The sequence below is a fragment of the Ailuropoda melanoleuca genome, chromosome 2 (assembly GCF_002007445.2).
Source record: "Ailuropoda melanoleuca isolate Jingjing chromosome 2, ASM200744v2, whole genome shotgun sequence".
In the NCBI taxonomy this organism is placed as follows: domain Eukaryota; kingdom Metazoa; phylum Chordata; class Mammalia; order Carnivora; family Ursidae; genus Ailuropoda; species Ailuropoda melanoleuca.
Window position 1 is genome coordinate 13,605,646 of NC_048219.1, and position 24,862 is coordinate 13,630,507.

The 24,862-nt window shown below is 42.7% G+C and overlaps 1 protein-coding gene across 2 annotated transcripts in view; it reads right to left on the minus strand.

Moving 5' to 3' along the window:
* Positions 1-22,670, minus strand: part of CLSPN (claspin) — a 32,067-nt gene extending 9,397 nt beyond the window's left edge. Inside the window, exons 1-16 of one of the 2 annotated variants that reach the window (XM_034649059.1) lie at positions 22,522-22,670; positions 20,217-20,325; positions 19,246-19,694; positions 18,486-18,650; positions 17,088-17,165; positions 16,691-16,763; positions 15,868-15,976; positions 15,108-15,685; positions 10,262-10,453; positions 7,212-7,462; positions 6,059-6,234; positions 5,436-5,500; positions 4,637-4,836; positions 4,156-4,310; positions 2,955-3,181; positions 2,302-2,413 (exon numbers count right to left, since the gene is read on the minus strand). In XM_034649059.1, coding sequence (XP_034504950.1) covers positions 2,302-2,413; positions 2,955-3,181; positions 4,156-4,310; positions 4,637-4,836; positions 5,436-5,500; positions 6,059-6,234; positions 7,212-7,462; positions 10,262-10,453; positions 15,108-15,685; positions 15,868-15,976; positions 16,691-16,763; positions 17,088-17,165; positions 18,486-18,650; positions 19,246-19,694; positions 20,217-20,325; positions 22,522-22,545 — 2,963 coding nt within the window. In that variant the 5' untranslated portion in view covers positions 22,546-22,670. The remainder of the gene's footprint in view (positions 1-2,301; positions 2,414-2,954; positions 3,182-4,155; positions 4,311-4,636; positions 4,837-5,435; positions 5,501-6,058; positions 6,235-7,211; positions 7,463-10,261; positions 10,454-15,107; positions 15,686-15,867; positions 15,977-16,690; positions 16,764-17,087; positions 17,166-18,485; positions 18,651-19,245; positions 19,695-20,216; positions 20,326-22,521) is intronic. The other variant, XM_002917128.4, reaches the window with a different exon arrangement.
* Positions 22,671-24,862: the final 2,192 nt, after the last annotated feature.

The following is a 24,862-nucleotide window of genomic DNA, read 5'->3' on the forward strand; positions in this document are numbered from 1 at the left end:
ATTGGTGGGAAAGGAACTGCTCGCTGAGAGAAGGAGGTTCATAGAACGGCTACAGCAGATTATTAAAAACTTCAGTTCTCCTTAAAGAAGTGAGTGTAAACAACATCTCTGGTAGTGAAGAAGTGACTATGTTCACACACCAAGGAACAGCGATCCACTGGAACAACCCCAAGTGCACGAAAGCAAGAGTTGGATGCTTAACAGACTGAGCCACCCAGGCACCCCAAAACGTTGTACCCTCTAAACAACAATTCTCCACTCTTCCCTCCCCTCAGCTCCTGGGCAACCACCCTACCTTCCGTCTCTATGAATTTGACTGCTCTCAGTACCTCAACTAAGTGGAATTCTACAGTACTTGTATTTTGGGGACTGGCTTATGTCACCCAGAATAATGTCCTCAAGGTTCATCCACGTTGCCGCATGTGTCAGAATTTTTTTCCCTTTTGAGGCTGAATAATCCAGGGTGTGTGTGTGTGTGTGTGTGTGCGTGTGTGTGTGTCCACCACATGTTATTTCTCCACTTGGGATGCTTTCCACCTTTTGGTTATTATGAATAATGCTACTATGAACATGGGTGTACAAATATCTGAGACCCTGTTGCCACTTCTTTTGTGAATATACTTGAAAGTGGAATTGCTGGATCATATTCTATTTTTAATTTTTTGAGATACTACCATTCTGATTTCCACTGAAGCTTCAACATTTTATATTCCCACCAGCAGTGGATAAGGGTTCCAATTTCTCCATATCCTCACAAACACTTGTTGTTTTGTGGGCTTTTTTTTTTTTTAATAGTAGCCATCCTACTGGGTGTGAGGTAGTGTCTTATTGTGGTTTTGATTTGCATTTCCCTGATTATTAGTACTGGACACTTTCATGTGCTTATTCTTGCCTTTTTTTTTTTTTTTTTAAAGAGAAATGTCCTGTTTAATGGTAAAGCTTATTAGCACATTTCTAGCACCAGCCATGGCCTGAAGTCGAAGCAGCAGGGACAGGAAGGTGACTCCCATGGAGTGTCACACGGCAAAGACAATGAGGAAGGCGGCCATCACACAGAAGAGCCCCATGTTCTCAGACAGCGCAAAGCCCAGAATGGCACAGGAGAAGAGCTGCTTGAGAGATGGGCTCCTGGCACAGTCAATGATCAAGCTGCAAGCACACTGTTCCAGTGTCAGTCCCTGAACCAGCCACACTAATCGTGACAGCACCAGCACCAATAAACATGGCTGCTGGGGCACCTGGGTGGCTCAGTGGGTTAGGTGGCTGCCTTCAGCCCAGGTCATGATCACAGTCCTGGGATCAAGCCCCACATCAGCCTCCCTGCTCAACGGGGAGCCTGCTTCTCCCTCTCCCTCTGCCCTTCCTCCCCATTTGTTGTCTCTCTCTCTCTTTCAAGTAAATAAGTTTTTAAATTTTTTTTTAAACATAAAAAATAAAAGAAATAAATGTGGCTGCTGCAACAATGTCCCAGGAGACAACACTGGTCTGGAACTCCGTCAGGCCCCCTGGAATGGGGAGCTGCTGTAGGATGGCTGTTTAGATGGGATCCTGGCCTACTCAAGGAGGCACACACAGGCCTAACTGCAGCCCTGGTACAACAGTGGATCAGAGCCAGAGGAATGAGCAGTGCCCAGTGGTCTGCACTGTCTGCCCCCAGCTTTCGCTCTAGGTCTCTACTCTTGCTGTTTTTGTTTTTTGTTTTTAAAGATTTTATTTATTTGACAGAGAAAGACACAGTGAGAGAGGGAACACAAGCAGGGGGAGTGGGAGAGGGAGAAGTAGGCTTTCCACTGAGCAGGGAGCCTGATGCGGGGCTCGATCCCAGGACCCTGGGATCATGACCTGAGCTGAAGACAGACACTTAACGACTGAGCCACCCAGGCGCCCCATGTTTGGTGTTTTTTTTTTTAAGATATTATTTATTTATTTGAGAGAGAGAGAAAGCATGAGTGGGGGGAAGGGCAGAGGGAGAGGGAGAAGCAGACTCCCTGCTGAGCAGGGAGCCCAACTCGGGGCCAGTCACGGGGCTCGATCCTAGGACCCTGAGATCATGACCAGAGCCCAAGTCAGACGCTTACCTGACTGAGTCACCCAGGCACTCCATATTCTTGCTTTCTTTAACCCTGTTCTCCACCAGCTAAAGGAAAGCATTGTAATATCCTTACTTTGTCAACGAGACTCAAATGTACTTGCAAGACTCTGACAGGACGTGAAGCCCCTACGATGGTTCATTATTGCTGACCTCAGGATTTTATCAGAAGACTGGGCCTTCCTACGTTCCCTCCAATCGCTGAGACTCACCTGTCTGTGGGGAAAGAACCTGAGCAAAGAGCAAGTGCTTCTTCCATGGGATCCCCCAAACTGCTCTCCTTCTCCTGCTTATTTAACTCTGATGGAGCCAGAGTAGAGGCATCTATATCACAACAAAGAAAAAGATTTGTCACCAAGAAATAACAGCCTTGTTCTCTCTCCCCAGCTCAATACAGTTCTAAGGTAAGCTTGCCAAAAAGAGCTCACCATCCATCCATTCAACAAATTCTTATTTGGTGCTTCCTATGTGCCAGGCACCAGGGACACAGTAGTGAACAAAACACAAATCCCAGCTCCCATAGAGCTGACATTCTAGCATCAGGGAGAAGGGAACACACAGGTGGAAATAAGCAGGCATTTATATGAAATTTACTACACACCAACACTCTTCTAAGCTTTGCACGCATAGTCACCATAAATGAGAAATTGCATGACAAAAGCCGAAGCTTAAGTTGACATTTTACCACCTTAAGAAAGTAAGGCCTCCATATGTCATGAAGCTAAGAATTCAACCTACACACAAGAATCCATCACAGCCCTGTTTCCTGTGAACTTTTCACCCAAGGGCAACAGGCTTCTTTTCAAGGACACTGACTTAAGATATTTGGCTGTGATGAGCCTGATACTCTCTGTTGGAAAGTTACCCTGAGAAGTGAATTTTCCGGAACAAAGATTCAGAAGTTCCTCCAGGTTCTCTTTCTTGTCGTTCTTCCTGGGCAGGGTTTTTTCGGGTTGAGACGTGAACTTTCCAGTACACAGATCCAGTAGCTCATCCATGTTAGCATCCATGGCATTCTCATCCATACTGGCCAAGGGCAATCCAGGTTTCAAAGCTGGGTATTGATTCCTGTGGTTTCTAACATTTAAGAACCTACAAGCACAATAAAAAATATAAGAAACCGTCTAGGGGAAAAATAAAGTAGTGGCTAAAAAATTTTAAAAAGGATTTTTTTTTTTTTTTAAGAAGATGGGGAGGGGCAGAGGGAGAAGTTGAGAATCTTAGGTAGGCTCCATACCCAGAGCACAGCCCAAGGCAGGGCTCGATCTCACAACCCTGAGATCATGACCTGAGCCAAAATCAAGAGTCGGACGTTTAACTGACTGAGCCACCCAGGTACCCTGTGGGTAAAAAAAATCTGATGTTTCTAAAACCAAACTTAAAAGCTGAATTCCAGGGGTACCTGGGCAGCTCAGTCGGTTAGGCATCTGCCTTTGCCTCAGGTCATGATCTTGGAGTCCTGGGATCGAACCCCGAGTCAGGCTCCCAGCTTGGCAGGGAGTCTGCTTCTCCCTCTCCCTCTGCCCCTCCCCCCGCTCATGCTCTCTCTCAAATAAATAAATAAAATCTTAAAAAAAAAAAAGCTGAATCCCAAACCAGAAGACCAAGGATTCAAACTGTCGCCTTATGATAATCTAAAGAGGGAGGGAATTTAATAAAAGAATAAATGCTATTTGAAAGGTAAAGGAGTAAAGGATAATTTTTGGTTTCAGACAGTGCCAGAGTAGAACTCGGTGTTATATCCACGTAATGTGCCACGGAACTGTCTACCCTCAATCCCACACAACAAGCCTAACACAGCAGGACAGATAATTCAATGCCCTTACAAGAGCTGTGCATTTCAACTAAAGCAGAGATCGAAGGATCGGAATGCCAGCAAGGAATATTTACGTTTTATTTTCTGGAGAGCTTTTGTTCAAACTTGCAGAATGTAATACTAATGGCTGTACACCTTCTCTTTCTCAGAAGAGAAAGCACAGATGGAGCGACAGAAGCTTACTTTATTTTTAAACAAAATTAAGCAGTACCCAGCACCATCCCACCCACAGAAACATAAAACTACCTACCCATCTGCATCCAACAGTTGGCTCTGAGTGTCATCTTCTAAACAGAACTGGAAGTCTCCGGCTCCTAGGAAAAGTGTCTTAGGCTCTGGGGAGGCGTTATACAGATCCTGGGAATCCTCTATGGGAAGTGAAGGCTCAGACAGCTTTCCTGAACTCTGGCACCAAAACAAAACCAAACAAAAACAAAACATTTTATAATTGTCATTCACTGTCATGACAACAACAGAAGTTGCTATTTGCAGGATTTTATCTACTCTCAGGCAATTGTAGTTGAGGAGGACAATGCATAGCCAAGAGAAGAAGAAAGAAAAATGTCTTCAAGAAAGTAAGGACACTGGATGAGGCTTGTTTTTAATACACAAAGGGGGTGGTTTCTTTAAACTGAACATACATGATGTGGTGGGAACTGGTTGGCTTGGACACAATTTAGCAGTGTGGGAAGTAAAAGGAGGGGGAGATCAGAAAACCATTACCATCTTACCTTAGAAGCTGAGCTAACCAAACTGGCTCGAAATAGCCCAGGAGAAGGAGACCTGAATCCTCCTGCCGTAGGGAAAAAACTGGTCCCGCGGCCTGTCTGTCTGTTGCAAGGCTGATAGGATGGAATCGTGGAGCCAATCAGCTCAAAGCTGCTATTGTGGCTGCTCTCCTTTGTTAGCAATGAGCATGAATCATCTTCATCTAAAGAAAGACAAATAACTTTTAAGTGCATGATTCCAGAAATCAGGTGGATCTGTTTAGGAAAAAGAATTGAGAATGAAACTGTCGGGTAACATTCATAGGCAAACCTCTCAAGTTATATGTTCTAAAACATGAAGTTGAAGGTAAATTATAGTACTAAGATGGCATTATACAATCAGGATTTTTCACTAAGCTAAGAGACGTCGGAAAGTTCCCTTCTCTCACCCTGCCTAATGCCTATGATCGCTCTCCTCATTATCCAATCACGTGTATGTCTTACTTCCATCTACATGTGACAGAAATATTTCACAGTTCACTTAATCAACACACACTACTGAGGACCTATTATATGTCCATGGTCAACTGTAAGGAAACTGAATGTAAGTTTTCAAAAACAGAACCAAGAAAAAACTTCTAATTCGTAAATTCCTTTCAGAAAGATTTTCTAACTCATAAATTTCTTTCATTGCCACAGGGAAGACTGAGAAAACTCTATTAGAGTTAAAAAAAAAAATGGAATCTTATGGGATTGTAGTCCTTAAGTACCAAAGTTAGAGGAGCTAAGAAAAGTCAAGTTCTGTATAAGAGTCAGTACTTACCCAGTTTGCTAGACCTTTTGCCTGAGATTTCATCTGTTTCTGATTTTTCTTCACTAGGAAAGTAACTACAAAATAAGAAGGTAAATTATTTATCTGTTTCTGCTTTTTTTTTTTTTAAAGATTTGTTTGAGAGAGAGAGTGTGAGAGAGAAAGTGAGTGCACAGAGCGCACAGGAGGGGGGGGCGCCTGGGTGGCTCAGTTGTTAGGCATCTGCCTTCGGCTCAGGGCGTGATCCCGGCGTTTTGGGATCAAGCCCCACATCAGGCTCCTCTGCTATGAACCTGCTTCTTCCTCTCCCACTTCCCCTGCTTATCTCTCTCTCACTGGCTGTCTCTCTCACTGGCTGTCTCTGTGTCAAATAAATAAAAATCTTTAAAAGAAAAAAAAAGGAGTGAGGGGAGGGGCAGAAGGAGAGGGAAAGGGAAAGAATCCCAAGCAGACTCCCCGCTGAGCCCAGAGCCAGAGGCAGGGCTCCAACCCATGACCCATGAGATCACAACCTGAGCAAAAATCAAGAGTCAGACGCTTAACTGACTGAGCCACCCAGGCACCCCGTGTTTCTGCTTCTTATGAGAGGGGCAAACCCAAAGGAATCTTTTCTTTCCCTAGAGAGAATTACTTACCCCATCCTGGAAGAGTTGTCCTTAAATAGAAGTAAGGTAGAATCGGATGACAGAGGCTTGGGGACAGAGAGAAGACCAACTGACTTGCCAATGTCACTACTGCCATCACTGTTGTCTTTATCCATTTCTTTCTCTTTGGTTTCTATTTCTTCACTACTGAGAAGGAATTCTGCAATCTTCACCAATCACGCCACCCAAAAACAAAGAGTCAAAAAATTTAAAAACAAATATGCTGTTAGCCTGAAATATGGCTGCTTGGTTACAGGTCACATCTTAGATCTGGAAAGGTAAACCTGCAGGAAGCTCGGTCTAACCATTAGCAGTGACATAACTTCCCTGACACTTCTAGAGCTCTTTTGTATTTATTTTACCTTTTACCCTCCCCAACTTGCTACAAGACTGTGAAAGAAGACTGAATTATCATTTTATTGAGGCAATGAAAGGTTAAATAATGAGTCCGAGATTGAAGGACAACTAGTAGCCTCAGACCAAAAACAGGCTGTGACATGCTGCCCAGTTCAGCCATCGCTTTCTTCTTTCTTTACCCAGGGATAACTCTGAACCAATTCTTGCAGTGACTGCAGAGCTCCAACAAGGGGGCTTTCCTTTTTCTTTTTTATTATTTATTATTATTATTGTTATTACTTATTATTTATTTTATATCTTTATTTTTCTAAATACCCAAAACCCTATCATCATCTACCTTACCCAGGCAGAAAACAATACTGTGGAACAAGGGCAAGAGGCCCTTTTACGAATACCCTCCCCAGCAAAGAAAGAAACAATTCAGAAGGTCTCAGCCTGCCTGAGAACTTATTTCAGATCTCCACCTGACCAAGGTTAAGACTGCTGTTCATTCTGAAGAGAGAAAACTACATGAACAACAAAGATAAAAGCATCTATGAATACAAAGCCATTTACATTTTAGCCTTATATTTCAATAAGCAGACTAACAGGTAGAAGCCAAGGCTAGAGCCCAGTGAACAGCAGGTAGCCAAGGCGCTGACAGAACTGAATGTACTAGGACTTCGGTATCTCTGTCCCTAAAATCTCTTATACAATTGAACATGCTTACTCTACTCTTATTCAAATCTGATTTTCTATTTCCCTGATCCATCCCGACCAAGTAACAAAATTAAATAATTGTCAGAACCTCCTGATTGCCTTCTTCCTCCTCTTCTTGCTCTAAATCTTGCCCTTCCTCCTCTTCTTCCGCTAAATCTCCCTCTTCCTCCTCTTCTCCATCTTCCTCCGACTCATCTGTCATTTCTTCCTCCTCTTCCTCTTCTTCAAATCCATCTTCATTATCTAACTTAAATAACGCCTGGCGCTTTTGGCGCTCCTCAAGCCTACGGAGTTTCATCGCTTCCTGTAGTTTGGCTTTCAGCACCTGGAGCTTTTCACCTGAACAGAAAATGAAGAAATGCCTTAGCCGTAATGACCGACTACCTACTATAATCATGGAAGTGTGCATTTTAGGCAACTCCAGAAGTGCTCCAGTCATATCATATCCCCAAAGGAAAATCAGAGACCTTAGTGCTCTAGGCTTTTGCTATTTTAACAAATAAGAATTATTAACTAAAGTGTAAAAGAGAACTTCCATAGTGATGTCTACACTCTGGGATAATATACTACACAGAGATTATCAAGTTATTAAAGAGGGCAAAAAAGGGTGGAAGAGTAGGACTTTGAAAATCTCTGGCTCAGAAGCCATGAAGGACAACCTTGATAATATTAAAGAAAAAAATAAACAACCTAAGAGTAAAATGGGCAAAGGGTATGTTCAAAGAAAAAAATGAACATATGTGCTTAATAAACAAAAATAATGCTTAACCTCATTTCTCTCTCTCTTTTTTAAGATTTTATTTATTTATTTGACAGAGCAATAGAGACAGTGAGAGAGGGAACACAAGCAGGGGGAATGGGAGAGGGAGAAGCAGGCTTCCCGCTGAGCAGGGAGCCCGATGCGGGGCTTGATCCCAGGACCCTGGGACTATGACCTGAGCCAAAGGCAGACACTTAATGACTGAGCCACCCAGGCGCCCCTTAAGATTTTATTTTTAAGTAATCTCTATACCTGACATGGGGCTTGAACTCACAAACCCAAGATCAAGGGTCCCATGCTCCACCGCCTGAGTCAGACAGGCACCCCTCACCTCATTTCTAATTAAAGAGATATAAATCAAAATAAGAGATACCATTTTTGACATCTGGGAAAAATCAGAAGGCTTGATAATACCCCTTGTTAACAAGAGGAAACAGGAACTCTTACACACTGTGATCTAGCATGTAATTGGTGCAACTATTTGGAAGGACAATGGGCTGATATATATCAAAATTTGACTCAATGATTCTGCTGTAAGGAATTCTGCATCCAGATACACCAACATATACCTGACTCTGGGGTGCAACATCGTGTGAAATGCCAAAAATTGGAATAAACAAGATATCCATTAAAAGAAGTACGGTTAAACAAATCATGGTATAGTCGAGCAATGGAATACTATGCAGCTATTAAAAAAAACCTCAAAAACAATATAATGTGCATCTGAGCTCTGAAGTTAAGAGGTCTGGAGATTAGGCTGCTGGTTCTACTACTCACAGGCTGTGTAAACTTGAGCAGGTTGTTTAAATGCTTTGTGTATCATTGTCCTCATATATAAAATAAGGATACTGATGTTATTTACGGTAAAGCACCTAGAGCAGTGCCTGGCAGAGAGTAAGTATCAAATGCCTCTCTTTCTCTCTTGCGCGGGCACACACACACACACACACACACACACACACACACACTGGTGTATGAATATGAATTTTCTAACACACACAAGAAATTGTCAAGAGCTGCCTTTAGGAAGACTAATTTTCCATTTCATACATTTTCCTCAGTGTCTTAATTTTTTTCGATGTGATATATTTATTGTACTTTTTAAAGTGGAAGTGGGGACAGCAGACTTGTTAAAACAAAAAAGCAGAGTAGGGGCGCCTGGGTGGCTCAGTCATTAAGCGTCTGCCTTCAGCTCAGTTTGTGATCCCAGAGTCCTGGGATCGATCCCCGCATCGGGCTCCCTGCTCAGCGGGAAGCCTGCTTCTCCCTCTCCCACTCCCCCTGCTTGTGTTCCCTCTCTCGCTGTCTCTGAAATAAATACATAAAATCTTAAAAAAAAAGAAAAAAGCAGAGTAGAAATCAGAATGCATAGTATGATCACATTATTGTTTGTTTCTAAAAACATATACATACATACATGCAAAGAGAGATTAAAAGGATACACAAGAGGGACACCTGGGTGGCTCAGACGGTTAAGCGATGCGCTCTTGATTTTGGCTCAGGTCATAATGTCAGGGTCGTGAGATCAAGTNTCCCTCTCTCGCTGTCTCTGAAATAAATACATAAAATCTTAAAAAAAAAGAAAAAAGCAGAGTAGAAATCAGAATGCATAGTATGATCACATTATTGTTTGTTTCTAAAAACATATACATACATACATGCAAAGAGAGATCAAAAGGATACACAAGAGGGACACCTGGGTGGCTCAGACGGTTAAGCGATGCACTCTTGATTTTGGCTCAGGTCATAATGTCAGGGTCGTGAGATCAAGCCCCCCCATGGGGCTCTGTGCTCACCAGGATGTCTGCTTGAGATTCTCTCTCTCCCTCTCTTTCTCTCTGCCCCTCCCCCCACTCATGCCTGTGCTTTCTCTAAAATAAACAAATAAATAAAATCCTTAAAAAAAAGAACAATACACAATATAGTTTTATGCGTCTTTGAGAGAGGATCATAGAACATTTTTCTTTTGTGTTTTCTACAATGGATATTTATAGTTTTTTATTTTTTAATTAATGTATTTGTTTTTAAAGCTTTTTATTTATTTATTTAAGTAATCTCTATGCCCCATGGGGGACTCAGACTCACAACCCCAAGATCAAGGGTTGCATGCAGGCTCTTCCGACTAAGCCAGCCAGGCACCTCTATTAATTGTTTTTTTTTTAAATAATAAGGCAAAGACATTTGGAAATAAAGTCATGTTACCCACCCCACACATCTAAGCAATGCTACCTGTGAATCAGGTACTGCTATCTAATCTCCAAAGTGTCCAAGGAAAGAGATTCTAGAACTTTTCACTACAGGGTCTTCAGCAGCCATAAAGAGCTGCCAGAGCACAAAGCATAAAGCAATCAAACAAACAAAAACATGAATTCAAATACCTGGCTTTGTGTGGCTTGTTGCATCCAGCTTCTCGGCTGCCAAAGTCACAGGCACCACATCTGCCTTCAGCTCCTCCCTTCCGTCAGTGTCCATGCCTTTCACTATGATGTTCACATTCACCTTGTGACCAGCCCTGGGCTTGACCGCTGGGTTAGCATGCTTCCAGAAACGCTGTTTCAAGGCTTCCAGTTCTAGATCCAAACGCCAACCAGTATGTCAGTTTGCCATGCTTAAACTCTTTCCTTTAAGATTCCAGTTAAGAATCATAAGCTAGGGTTTTAAGCTCAACAATGTTGCAGGGGAAAAAAACACCCAAAGACGCCAAAGACGCCTTTGCTACTAACACCTATGTCAAATTCATATTCATGTAACTTAACCCAAACTAATGAAATGCTGTAGCTGTTCTTCCTCAATATACTTCAAAAATCATTTTAGGGTAGAAATTTATAATTGAAGTTTCTAAATGTATAAAATTCTTTTTTTCTCTTTTTTTAAAAATTTAAATGCAAATTACCACATAATGTATTATTAGTTTCAGATAAATGTATGCAATTCTTAAAAAAACGTATTAAACTGGTAGAACCAACACCATAATTATCAGTCATTCAATGGCTTAATTTTTCATAGATTCCAGCCTCTTTTTAAAAATTTCCCTATTTTGAACATTTCACTATTAATTAGCAATCTTACTAAATATGGGCAAGGTCCATTTAAAAAAAGGAAATAAAATGATACCATCCAGTCAGTGATGTAACTCAGCAGAAGGACGGGAAAATTCTGTTGGTGAAACTGTTATACTAGTATAATCGATATCATCAGAAAGGAAATCCTACTTACAGGTGGCCTCTATACCACACGCCCAGCTTGTATACAAAGGGGAATATATATACTGAGAGCAGTAAGCTCCGTGGTCCAATGGCAAAAGGGCCTCTCCCCACTTCCCCATTGCTACAGTAGCTCAGAATTTCTTCCTCCTTTCTCCCTCAGCTAGCTGCTACCTGGCACCATCACCTAATGCCTCTGTTTAAGATATCATACCATAGTGGGCTGTTTTAAGAGAGTTGACACTTATAAAGAGAAACGATTCCTTTGGGGTTGAGGGATGCTGGATATTTTCACATGCCTTCTCTTCCGTATAAAATGTCCATAACACTCCAAGTTTGGTTCTTTTCTAAAATGCATTCGAATCGTATTTTAGTAGTTCTGGGGTTAGCATCTAGATACGGTTTCTCCTTCCCTAGAAGGGAACAGAAGAACTGGAAGGAAACCTTTTCATTCCGAGTCCCTAGCATTATTAGTAGCAAAAATGCAGCTCCAAAGGATGGTATGTTTACATGACAAACAAAAGTGTAGGGAGAGGGGTGCCTGGCTGGGTCAGTCGTTAAGCATCTGCCTTTGGCTTGGATCATGATCCCAGGGTCCTGGGATCAAGCCCTGCATCAGGATCCCTGCTCAGTGAAGGGTCTGCTTCTTCCTCTTTCTCTCTTCCTCCCCCTGCCCACTCATGCTCGCTCCCTCACTCTCAAATAAATAAATAAAATCTTAAAAAAAAATGTGGAGGGAGAGAAGATGTAAGTTTGCACCCGCTTTTATAGTAGTTCCGTAAGGCTGGAAGCAATGGGGAAATGGAAGTAGAAAGGTAACAGAAATAAGCAGACCATTATTGGCACCAACAGAATAAAACAAATGGATGTGGAGGAAGATGTGCTGGGACCCAAAATAATAGAGAGGCAGAGGTGTTGCCCTCATTCTTCAGGAGAAAGTCTGGCTCCTCACAGCTCTTCATCTCCAACGCACCTGGGCACCTACTTTCCTTGCCCTTTACTATGACTCAGCCACTTCCCTCCTCACCCTAGAATCCCTGTTCAGGCTCCTCTTCCTCCATCAGTCTTTGTCCAGCTCCACTCATGTCCTAAGTGAAAAGTCTCTGCTCCAGCTCAGGTCTCCACCAGCAGCTTGAATCTAAAACTGTTCTCATTCCCATTGTTCTTAGTCCAGAAAGTAGAGGAATTAAGGGCAGAGATTCTCCCCTACACTACTGCAGGAAGCAGGAGTCCTACATTGCTGGCACCCCAAAGTTGAGATCTACCCACGTTTTCTCATGGAAACCTTACTCTATGTGAAGTTAAGGAAACTGTTCCTACTGCTTTTACTTTGAACCCCTTCCCCTGTCCACCCTACTAGCCACCAGACTGAACTTTCCCAAAATGACTATCTGATTGGGTCATTTCCTTTGTAAACAACCTGTCAGTGGTCCTCTACTAACAAAAGGTGAAAGTCCAAGCTCCTCCCATAACCTAAAAGCCCTGCGTGATCTGGCCTCTGGTTACCCACCCTCAATGCCTTTGCAATCTTCACTCCGGCTCGCCAGAACACCCAGTGCTCTCACTTGTCACTGTTGGGTTGTTTGCGTATCTGTTCCCTCCACCAGGAATCCCCTCCTTCACTTCTCTGCCTCGTTATCTCCTACTCAGCTTTCAGAACTCAGCTCCATTATCGGTTCCTTTCAGAAGCCTCCCTGACTCCCCACGAGGTATTCCAAGGGAGGTATCCTTCCTCTAGGCTCAGAGTAGACCCAGCCCTTACCATCCAGGAGAGTCATGGTCTGTGCCTACCTGTCACTCCTACTAGACTTTAACGTCCTTGAGAGCAGGGACTACGTCTTGTATACACAGCATCTGACACCATGCTAGATAGAAGTTTACTGCATGGATAAATAAAAGTTCATCCTAAGTTCATACATATGGAACTGGCTGGCATGGAAACCCAACTTTCACGTCAAATACTATTTCTGAAGGAAAACATATTTTGAGTTAAAAATAAACGCCTACAACGTGCCAGGCAGTGTGCTAGTTCCCTATATAAGCCAAGTGCAATGTTGGAAAAATGACCCAACCTCTCCAAGTCTCCATCTCTTCACTGCAAAATAATACCTGGGGCTGTGAGCATTAAGAATAATAGAGACTCTATCAGTGTCTGATGTAGTAGGAACTCAAAAATAGGGTTTCTTCCCTATTCTTCCCAAATAAATAAATAAAATCTTAAGATTTTATTTATTTATTTGTCTGAGAGAGACAGACCACAAGCAGGGGGAGGGGCAGGCAGAGCAGGCAGAGGGAGAAGCAGGCTCCCTGCCGAGCGAGGAGACCGATGCCGGACTTGATCCCAGGACGCTGGGATCATGACCTGAGCCAAAGGCAGACGCTTAACTGACTGAGCCACCCAGGGGTCCCGGGTTTCTTCCCTTTCCTGTATCGTCCAAAACCATTTAGAGAGTTTCGAGTCCCAAATAAAAAAATCTCACAGTGTCTAATATTGTAAGTATTTAAGACATGTTTCTTCCCCCTTTCTTACTCTGGGACTGTTTAGATAACTTCTAGTCCACATCACAAAACTTTTCCTCTGCATTCTGGGCTTACTCCCATGCTTCTTTGCTAATGGAGCTATGCTGGTTCTATTACACAACCCTTTCATTCCACCTCCTGCTCTCATCAAACTGACTTGTCCATCCTCCCAATATGCACCATGCAGGTGTCCCTTCCAAGATTGCCCTTCTCTCCACTTCCAAAAAGCCCACCCCCTCAATCAACAAAGACTCACTGGGCATAATTTATACACCAGACGACTGTGGATGACAGAGCACCTGCCAACCATAAGCTGTTACGGCTATGATGTAAGTAATTTCATTTATAATAGAAGCAGAAGCCACTATTTGAGTGCTTCTTTATGCTATCTATTTCTAAGCCTTATTTCAACACATCTTCACTACAGCCCTGTGAACTGGATATTCTTTTTTTTTTTTTTCCTTAAAAAAAGATGGCTGGGAAAGGTCAAACAGCACACTCAAGGTTAAACAGTGGAGTAGCCCAGTCCAGATTCAAACCCAGTACAGATTCAAAATCCTGGTTTTGCTACAGAGCCTAAGGTCTTAATTATCATGCCATACTGCCTCAATACAGAGGAGGGAACGCCCAATTCTACCTACTAGTCAGGAAGTCTACCTAATATGGTAATATTTGAACTCTGTCTTGAAGGATCATTCATTCACTCACTCATCCAATACAAATTCCTATAATATGTCATCCACCGTGGAAGCACTGGTGATAGAGTAGGGAACAAGCCAGAAGATCCCTATTCAAAGTATAAAAGGAAAGGCAGTGAACAAGTAATTACATCCACCTACTCTTCAAGCCTTCTTTTAACCGCCTATTGGAGGAAACTAATCCTTCCTCTAAACTGCCACAGCACTTTATTCTAAATGTTTCCTTCAGCAAAGACTACTTTTCCCTTTTCATTTAATTTTTTCCAATCATCAGTGACACACGTTCATTATAGATGTCACTTTCCACCTTCTCTCTTGTATTACTGTTATTTGCATACTTATCTCCTTATAAGAGTAAGTAGCTTAAATGTACAATAAATGTCAGACTGCTCTTGGTATGCCCTACAGAACCTTGCACATCGTGGATAGTTCAATATTTCTTAAATGAGTCGGGGAAAAAAAGAAATTCAGTTTTGCAGACGATTCCCTGAACCAAAATGTTTCCCTTTAACGGTGAAAAAATGAATAATGCTTTTTTGAATGTCCTACCAGAATACAACAGCGACGCACCTCTTTTGTAAACCAACCCATCAACAGGCTTCCATTTTAAACAAGGTTGAGAACACTCTGATGCCCTGCCACGTTTATCTAAACAGAATTTTACCCATATCTGATACATCTAACAGAACAAGACCACGTGTGGTTATGGTTTCCTCCTGTGTTCCCTGTCCTCCACGGTAGCAATTTACAGAAAGGTGCCGGAATAAACTATTCTAGAGGCTCCCCACAATTCAAAGGATTACCTCTGTTGGTTTCAGGTTCTTCAAGTATCACAAAGGAATCCTCATCAGCACCCAGCCGAGGTTTAATGGAAACATCTACCCCCAGTTGCTTAAGTCTATCCAGAGTGAACCTCCTCGCTTTTCCGGGTGGCACAATTACTGATTTAGTTTGCTGCCCGGGCTCTTCCACTTTCTCGTCTGCTTCTCCTGTTTTCTTCAGGCCTTCTTCTCCCTCCAGAGCATGAGGTTCAAGTGCCACAAGCCCTCCGGCCTGATACTCCTCATTGTCCTTGTTCCGGAGGAAGCTGGATTCCTGCTGTGCCACGGAGCTGTCCTCAGGTGAAGGTCTATCGTCACTCTGCTTCTGTCTCTCCTGAATTTCTTGCTCTTCGCTTCCCATCAAATCCTTACCAGAAGACTCATCTGATCCAGCAGTGACCTGGGGTTCCATTGAAGCTGCAGGGAGTGCATTAATTTCCATTTCATACCTTGCACCTGTTGTCTGCGCAGAATCTTTGCTATGGTGGTCATTATTCTTCTCACTTGTATTTGCAGTGTCTACGGTTTCTTTGGGATGGCTTGACTGATACTTAGATGACCTAGAGAAGGGAAAATGAGCTGAAGTTGAAAATTATCCTAAGTGTGAAACTCTCATCTCAGCACATAATAGTATGAGTTAAATCGGTTTTAGGAGTGAGGAGTCTGAACCTTTAACACCAGATGTTTATTACAAAAATGAAAATTTACAAAAATTATAATCACAAGGAAAGAGAGTTCTTACTTCAGGAGCGCCATGGCATTTCCCTGGCAAGTGGGTCGGGGTTTACGTTTGAAGAAATCATGAATGGTTTTATTCTCAGGCATATGATATGGAAGATTAAGTGCAGACTCTATAAAATGGAAGAAAACAAGCAAATACATAGACTGTATATTCTGAAATGTCACTTCATATTCAGTTGACTAAACAGTACAGTGAAAGCCATCACCAGAAACAGAAAACACTCCTGGCTTTAATAAAGACAGGATCTAAGTACAAAAGAACTCCCTGAAGACCTGTGGCTTTTAAACTTAGTTGTGAAATGAAACTAATCCAGGAAGTTTTTAAAAAATACAGATTCTTGGGGCCCCTGGATGTCTCAGTTAAGCATCTGCCTTCAGCTCGGGTCATGATCCCAGGGTCCTCAGCAGGCAGTCTGCTTCTCCTTCTCCCACCGCCCACCGCCCACCTCAAGCTCTCTCTTTCTCCCTCTCAAAAAAAAAAAAAAAAAGGTTTAAAAGGTACAGATTCTACATGTTGGATGTAGAAATAAAGTCTAAAATTAAAAAAAAAAAAAATCTGGGGCCGCTTGGGTGGCTCAGTTGGTTAAGCGTCTACCTTCGGCTCAGGCTGTGATCTCAAGGTCCTGGATCAAGCCCCTGTCAGGCTCCCTAGCCAGTGGGGAGTCTGTTTCTCCCTCTGCCCCCCCCACTCTTGCACACACGCTCTCTCTCTCTCTCTCAAATAAGTAAAATTTAAAAAAAAAACAAAAAACCCTAACACCCAGGTTGAGCTTACAAAGATACACTGTGATTTGCCTCAAAGTTACTGTACTGATTTACATTACCTCGAATAAGGCGCTGAGTTTCACTATGCAGTTTTTTTAATGCTTCCTTACTTAATCTGGCTGCCTTCCTTTCCTAAAGAAAATAAAAAGTGAGACTACATTAATGCTATTATCAAGAAAGATATTCATGCTGCAAGAGTGCCCTCTCCAAGAAAAGAGGATGGAGAGAGAAAAGTAAGCACTAGTAAGTTCAGTACAATATAAATTCAAGATCATTTATTTTGCATATCACATAGAATTAATTCAACACAATCCATATTTGTGTCCCTACTATGTACAAGCAATATGTTGGGTACCAGGAAAATATGACAGACATGATAAAATATTTATCCCTCAGAAATTCACAGTCTCCTGGGGAAAGAAATCAACATGACAATTACACAGAGCTCTATCTCACCTTCCTTATGGTGCCTTTCGATAACTCAGCTTCTTCTTCAAATGGATAGACCTCACTCTCCAAAGACAGTTCCTTTTTCTAAAAGAGAAGATAACAAGTTGAAAAATATGGACAAAAATTACACTGAAGGGGCGCCTGGGTGGCTCATGATTTCAACTCTGGTTGGTCTCATGGGACATGGGATCCAGCCCTGCGTTGGGCTCCGTGCTGAGCTGGGAGTCGGCTTGGGATTCTGTCTCTCTGCCACCACCCCGCCCCCCCCGCCCCGCACTGGAGCACACGTGCGTGCACTCTCTCTCTCTAAAGGAAATAAATAAATCTTTAAAAAAATTATTTTAAAAAATTAAACTGAGGGGTGCCTGGGTGGCTCAGTCATTAGGCGTCTGCCTTTGGCTCAGGGCATGATCCCAGTGTTCTGGGATGGAGCCCCACATCAGGCTCCTCTGCTGGGAGCCTGCTTCTCCCTCTCCCACTCCCCCTGCTTGTGTTCCCTCTCTCGCTGGCTGTCTCTCTCTCTCTGTCAAATAAATAACTAAAATCTTAAAAAAAAAAAATTGAACTGAAATAAGAGGATACTGCCTACTCAAAAGATTGCTTTTCAACATCACATCATTGTTAATAACAAGCCAATAATTATCAAACAGAAAGTTATTAAACCTACAGCATCCCAGTAAAGCCTAGAAAAAAATGTGCTGTCTCAAATGGAGCTTGGGCTCTCATTTCTTACACTTCTTCATTATATCTTTCCCTAAGGAGGGACAATGACTCCCAGGGAGCTAAAGATAATCTTAGCAAGAACAACTGTGCTTCCAAACACTCAGCACAATGATGTTTGACTATTGCTTCTCTTTGATACCTTTCCAGAAACATTTTAGGTTCATTTCATAGAGGCCACAGGATTATAAAATTTATATCTCTGCCCCATTACTTACCTGCTTCTTATACAATATAAAGTATCTCATTTCCCCCCCTAACATTCCTATGAGGGCTGTCAAATTCCTGGGGCACGTAGGTGGCTCAGTCGGTCAGGCATCTGCCTTCAGCTCAGATCATGATCTCAGGGTCCTGTGAAAGGGTCCCACATCGGGCTCTCTGCTTAGCAGGGAGCCTGTTTCTCCCTCTCCCCCTGCTCATGCTCTCTCTCTCTATCTCTTGCTACCTCTCTCTCTCTGTGTCAAATAAATAAATAAAATCTTAATAAAAAAAAAATACTAGCTTCCACACAAGTTAGCATGTCTATCACCTGTACTGCCTGATTCCAAAATTAATAGCCACAAAACTTAAATCAATTGCCACATGTTTTTCTTCAGTTCAAAAAAAAAAAGATTCCAACAGTAAGAAAATAAAACAAAGATTAGAAGCAGTGGGTTAGCTCTTTTGCAATCATCTTTTACTTGCCTTGTGCTTTTTTACTTTGTTTTTCACAGCTGCCCTTATGGATTCTAATGACTCTTCGTCTTCCAATGCAGAGTTATTTTCCTCCTCCTCCTCCAGCCCAGTTTCAAAAAGATCTTTATCCACAAGACAGCCACTGTCATTAAATGGCTGTTTCACATCATCTTCCTGGACAATGCATAAAGAAAAAGCAAAATCCAATCACCCAAACTCCAATATTTCACATCATAAGGTAATTTGGATCAGGCCATAAAAAGCCCATATTACATCAGTAGACAAATATATGGCATCCTAGAATATTCTCCCTGGTTCCTACCCATAGTCATCCTTTGAGGTCCATGCTGTGATTTTACTATCCCAAACCAACTTAATAAACATTATATACATATTTTTTGAAAAGTCAATTAAATAGTTATTAAGCAACTACTTTATAAAACTTGAGGATGTTTTCTTTAGTTAGCAAACAAGACTTGCCTAAAAAATTCTCCTCTGAAAGCTAATTTTCATCAGACCAGAAGCAGCAATTACTCCATGTGCTTGCAAAGAAAATCAGAAAGCTGTTTATTTGGAAGTGTCCCCTGCTTATCCAAAATGGAGAATGAGACCAACAAGTTTTAAATTATGTATCTCATTACTTGCAATGCAAAACAATCAACTCGAAACTCTATGCTAAGTGCAGAAACCTCAAGAACTAAAAGCAACTTTTTCTAAGATGTTAAGCTCATCTGTCTTAGAAAGAACAAATTTATTCTTTTAAATATACCTCACTTTTCGTTTCCTTCTTTTTTAGCCGCCTGATTTTTTCCATCTTTTTTCCCTCTTTCTCAAGTCTTCTCTTTGATTTCATTTTTGCTTTTCCTTCAATTCCTTCTTTATCACATTTGGGTTTTTTAGAAATCTTTCTGTCAACTGTGAAGTCCACAGAGTTTTCAGATCGGAGGCTCCGGTCTAAGCAAGGCATCACCTGGGTTTCAAGATTTTCCTGATATAAAGACTCCTCGATGTCACTTTCAGCACTGTCTGCCAGAGTTTTGAAAATCCTTCTGACTTTTCCATTCTTTCCAGCATACAAATTCTCTTTATTTTCCTCCTCGACACTGTCATAGGGAGTTTTCTCTGGAGAGGCATGTGTGTCCTCTCTCTCAGAATCACTGTCTTGTAATACCTTCCTGCTTTTCAGTTTCTTACTCACGAATAACTCTTCATCTGAATCTGGAGGGAACATAATTTTTTTAGAGGTCTACTGTCATTTGGCCCTCCTCCTAGTCCCGCAGCTCCTCAAAAATATCCAATTATCCAAGTGCTATGTCACCTTGTGAAATTATGTAACTACCACTAAGAACTGATTGTAGCAAAGCAAATCTAAACATAGATTTTAAAAAACATTTTCCCTGGAAAAATGTCTCTTACTTAGAAATATAATTATATATATTTACAAAGTGTAAAGTTGTTCTAATTCTTCTGGCAGGTGTTAAAAATCCTTTTAGTAAAGGATGAATGCATTCAACAAGGCAGTGATAGCTTCTAGACATTTTATATATTTTATTCAATAACATAATGGAAATGGTTAATGTCAAAAGGGTACAAGCACTATTATTTTGTTTTTATAATAAATAAGACAAACAATAAGGTTAGGCATTAATAATTAAACGAACCAAGAGAATAATGAAATCAATCCACTTACAACCCAGGCCCCCACATTCTATGCCTAAAATAAAAATCACTATTACAAACCTCCATCACTCAAGGGCACAATGGTTTCGCAGCTGCCTTGTCCACTGTCTGAAGGACTATCGGCATCTTCCTGTGAAATGAGCTTTGGATCACTGACTTCTAGGTGAACCTAGAAAATAAGAACATACTTTGCATTAACCAGTTGGCAACAAAAAGCTCTAAGTACATGATGATACACAAATCACAGGATTGTAATGCTGAAGTAAGGAAAACACCAATACAATGGTTCAACAAAGGGATGACGTTAAGAATTAATGGACAAGGGGCACCTGGCTGGCTTGGTTCAGTGGAACATGTGACTCTTGGTCTCAGGGTTGTGGATTCGAGCCCCACAATGGGTACAGAGATTATTTAAAAATAAAATATTAAAAAGAAAAAGAATTACTGGACCAAAAAAACCAAAAATTCATTGTTCACCTTTGAAGAATACTATAGAACCAACGCTTTATTTTGAGTAATGGTACCTAAACAAAAAGAATCAAGCATTTATTACACGTTTTTTGTTTGAACTGCAACCAGATGTGAAAAACTCTATAGAACAAAGTATGCGTTTCCTTAATAGTAAACTGCAAGAAAAAAAGAAAAGGGAAGGAGACCTATACAGAGTTAAGATATATATATATACACACATATCAACAATTGCAATATGCAGACTTTGGATCCTGATTCAAATAAACTGAAAGTATACATATGAGTCAATGAAATATGAAGACTAACTAGATATTTAGTATTAAGCAACAATTCTAAATTTTTTAGGTGTGGCGATAATATCTGTGGTCATCTGTTTTGGAAAGCCCTTATCTTAGAGATGCATAATGAAGTATTTGTGGATGAAATGATGTCTGGAATTTGCTTCCAAATAATCCATTGAGGGGGAAAGTGGGTGGGACTAAAAATGAAACAAGATTGGCATGATTTAATAACTGTTGAAGTTAGGTGACAGGTTCATTATACCTGCCTTTCTATGTTTGTATATGTTTGAAAATTTCCAAATAACACCATTTTAGAAGTCCCAAGTAAAAAATATTAGTACGGGTGTGTTAGGTGACTTGACCAGTTAGTGACCAGGCTGATCCTAGAGGCCAGATCTCCTACATCCCTGGTGTTCTTAGGGCTTTGAATCCACTTGCAGGGGAGGTAAATATTAACATCTGTAAAGTAGTAGGGCACTACCTACCTCAATGGTTTCTCAAAAAACTATTACATTGATTTAAATGTTTGGTACAATTATTTAAATAATAACCAAAGATAACAAGTACTGAGGATCATCATGCATGTGCTGATGATTTTCTCAACAATCCAAAGCAGTAAGATTCTCTGTGGACGCAGAAACTGAGTTTAGGTAACCATATAACTCAATACATGGTGATGCTTTTAATCACTTTATTCTAGGCAAATTGTACCAATATCAGCAACAGTCAGGGCCAGGAACAGGGTGAGGACAGAGTCGAGTCTCAAAAACCTCAGTCAACAATATAAAAAAAAAAAAATCAAATTGGCAAACTATGGCTCATGAGGTCAGCCAACTACTTTTGTAAATCAAGTCCTATTGGAACAGGGGCCAGGATTAGGAGGAGGTGAGGTGGAGTAGTGCAAACGCAGGGTTTTGCTTTAATTTTTATTTTAAAAAATACTTAATTCAAATACCATCTTAATTACTGAGTTCTGGGGAGCCGTCTTAAATTTTGCTCCCAAGGCTCACCCTCGTCCCGGCCCCAGGCAGGAACACGGGTCTGGAAACAGATGTTCTATGCCTAATCCCGCCAGCGAATCAGCCAGCCACCAGCCGGGAAGCCCCGCGACTGCTACTTTTCTGGGGGTCCCGTGCGATGACCTCAAAGCCCCCTAGAAACTCAATTCCGAACTCCCAGAGACTCCCGCCGTCCATTTCCGGGGAACCCCGCCCCGCAACCCAGGCGGACCTGGGCCTTCCTCTGTTTTGGGGGGGCTGAACAAGGAAGAGCCCCGGCGGCAGGAAACGCGCCAAAGGGGAGGCCGGACGGGCGGGGCCAGCTGAGGAACCGACGGGCGGCCGGGTGCGCGCGCCGCAGGGGCCACAAGCGACGCCGCGGAGCGCACCGAGGGGCGGGAAGCCCAGCGCGGGACGGGACCGCAGCGTCTCGAGCCCACCGGACCGCAGGGGCATCCCGCCAGGCCCGACCGCGCGCCACGCCGCCACGGTGCACGCCGGGAGCTGTAGTCCTCCCAGCCTCCGCGACCCGCTCCGCCGGGCTCGACCCCTACCCCACCCTCCCCTCGGCGCCAGGCCTCTGCAGCCGCCATGGCGGCCTGTGCACGAACTCACCTCAGAAACCACTTCGCCGGTCATGACTCCGGCTTCTCCGGCGCTTTGCTGTAACGGAGCAGGTCTCCGGTTCTCTTAGCCGGGGTACAGCTGCTCCCGCGGTCTCCAGTCAGGCAACACTGTTCGAGCTTTCGCGCCCAGCCAGAGTGGAGGCCCCGCCCTAACGATTGGCACCAATCCGAAGGAGTCTTTCTACATGAGGCCACGCCCTCCACACTGTCCTACCAATCACGAAGCTCCTTCGGCCAAACCCGCAAGTATAATCTGGGTTGGGTTGGCGGGTCCCTGCTCCTCCAGTCAATAGAACCTAAGGGAGGCTGGGGGCGTCGCGTCTGGGGGACGGAGGGGCCCTCTAGCCTTGCAAGGGGGTACCATGCGAGTAGTGGCCTTTGACCTTTGGCCCTTGCCGCAGCGCATTTTGAGGAGTAAGCCCTCCAAGCGGGAAGTGAGCTGGGAGAAGATCCCAGGGCAATTGAAGGCACCTGTGGGGATTTTCTCCAGGACCTCCATCCCTGGAGTAGCTAGATCCTGCCTGCTCCTTCTTGTACATAGCACTCACGCCGCTGAACATCGACAAAGGAAAGTTTTGTGGGCTGCTCATATATCAAAGCAAAGAATATCCTTGGATAGTCTTTATAATTTTATTTAAAGTTAATTTGAGGGACGCCTGGGTGGCTCGGTCGGTTAAGCGTCTGCCTTCCTCTCAGGTCCTGATTCCAGGGTCCTGGGATTGAGTCCCACATCTGGCTCCTTGCTCAGCAGGAGCCCCCTGCTTCTCCCTCTGCCTGGCGCTTCCCCTGCTTGTTCTCTCTCTCTCTCTCTCATGCTCTCTCTCTGGCAAATAAATAAATACAATCTTTTTAAGGGGCTCCTGGGTGCCTCAGTCGTTAAGCGTCTGCCTTCAGCTCAGGTCATGATCCCAGGGTCCTGGGATTGAGCCCTGCATCGGGCTCCCTGCTTGGCCAGGAGTTGCTTCTCCCTCTACTCCTCCCCCTTTCTTGTGCTCTCTCTCTCCTTCCCTCTCTCTCTCTCTCAAATGCACACGTGCGTGTGCTCTCTCTCTCTCCTAGAAATAAATAAAATATTTTTCAAAAAATAAAGTTAATTTGAGGATGCAGAAAACACCTACCTGTCCACTCCTAGACTCCTTAGACAAGGCAAGAAAAAAAAAATAAAAGGTCTGGAGTCAGACTAATACCAGACAATTCTAATCCCTTGTCATTATGCTGGTTACTATCATTTTCCCTTGCGGGTCCATTCTCTGCCATTCCTTATCCTGCTCTGTCTAGGCAAAGTTGACTTTTCCCCACTGCATTACGCAAGCTCCCTTGACCTCTGGCTTCTGATTGAGTCAAGCTCCTGGAAGGTACTTTACAAGATTACTGTAAGAAGGAGATCAGAGAGCACCAAGAAAGAAAGGCCATAGTAGTTACTGTCCCCACTTCATTCTCATGATCCTATCCACTGGTAGGTGACCAACTCATCCCAATTTTCCCAGGACTTCCCCAGTTTTAGCACTGAAAGTCCCACCTCCCAAGATTCTGCATTCCAGGCAAACCAGAATAGTTATCGTATCCACTGGCCTCCTCTTCCAAGTTTCCAACTTTAGCTGGGTTCAAATAAAATTCTCTTTCCTCATCTTTTTTTCTTTACCTCCTCACCACTTCTCAACCCACTTTTGCCCCTGCCCCCAAGATCCCATTGTCCATCCTCTTCTATCCCATCCATCTAGCCACATTTCCACCCACTCCACTATTTCTACATTGATGATTTCCAAATATACACCTGTAGCACTCCTCCTTCATATTTGGAGGGCTAACATTTATCAGGGGCTTACCCTGTGATAGAAACAGTTGCAAGAACTTTGTAAACATCTTTAGTCATCAGAATTAATTTATAAGGTAAGTAATATATTATCTCCATTTTAGCAGGAGACTAAACCTTTAAAATCTAGTAACTAGTGGAGCCAATATTCACACCCTGCTTAGTCTGACTCCAGAACTCATACTTCTCAGGGAGACCTTGCCTGAGCCCCTTCTCCATTCTCCCTCCATCCCCTGTTCTGGTTTCCCCAATAACACCTCTGCCTGAAGTTTTATTTTTATCAATTTGTCCTCTTGGAGGACAAGCACTTTGTTCCTTTCACACCATATTCTATGTAGAATAGTTGTTCTCCAACTATGCATCAGAATAAGTATGCATCAGAATGATCTGAAGAGCTGATAAAACGGTTGTTGAACCCCACTCCCAGAGTTTCTGATTCAGGATGTCTGATGTGAGGCCCAAGAATTTTCTCTTTTTTTAAAGATTTTTTTTCTAAATTTTATTCATTTAAGAGAGA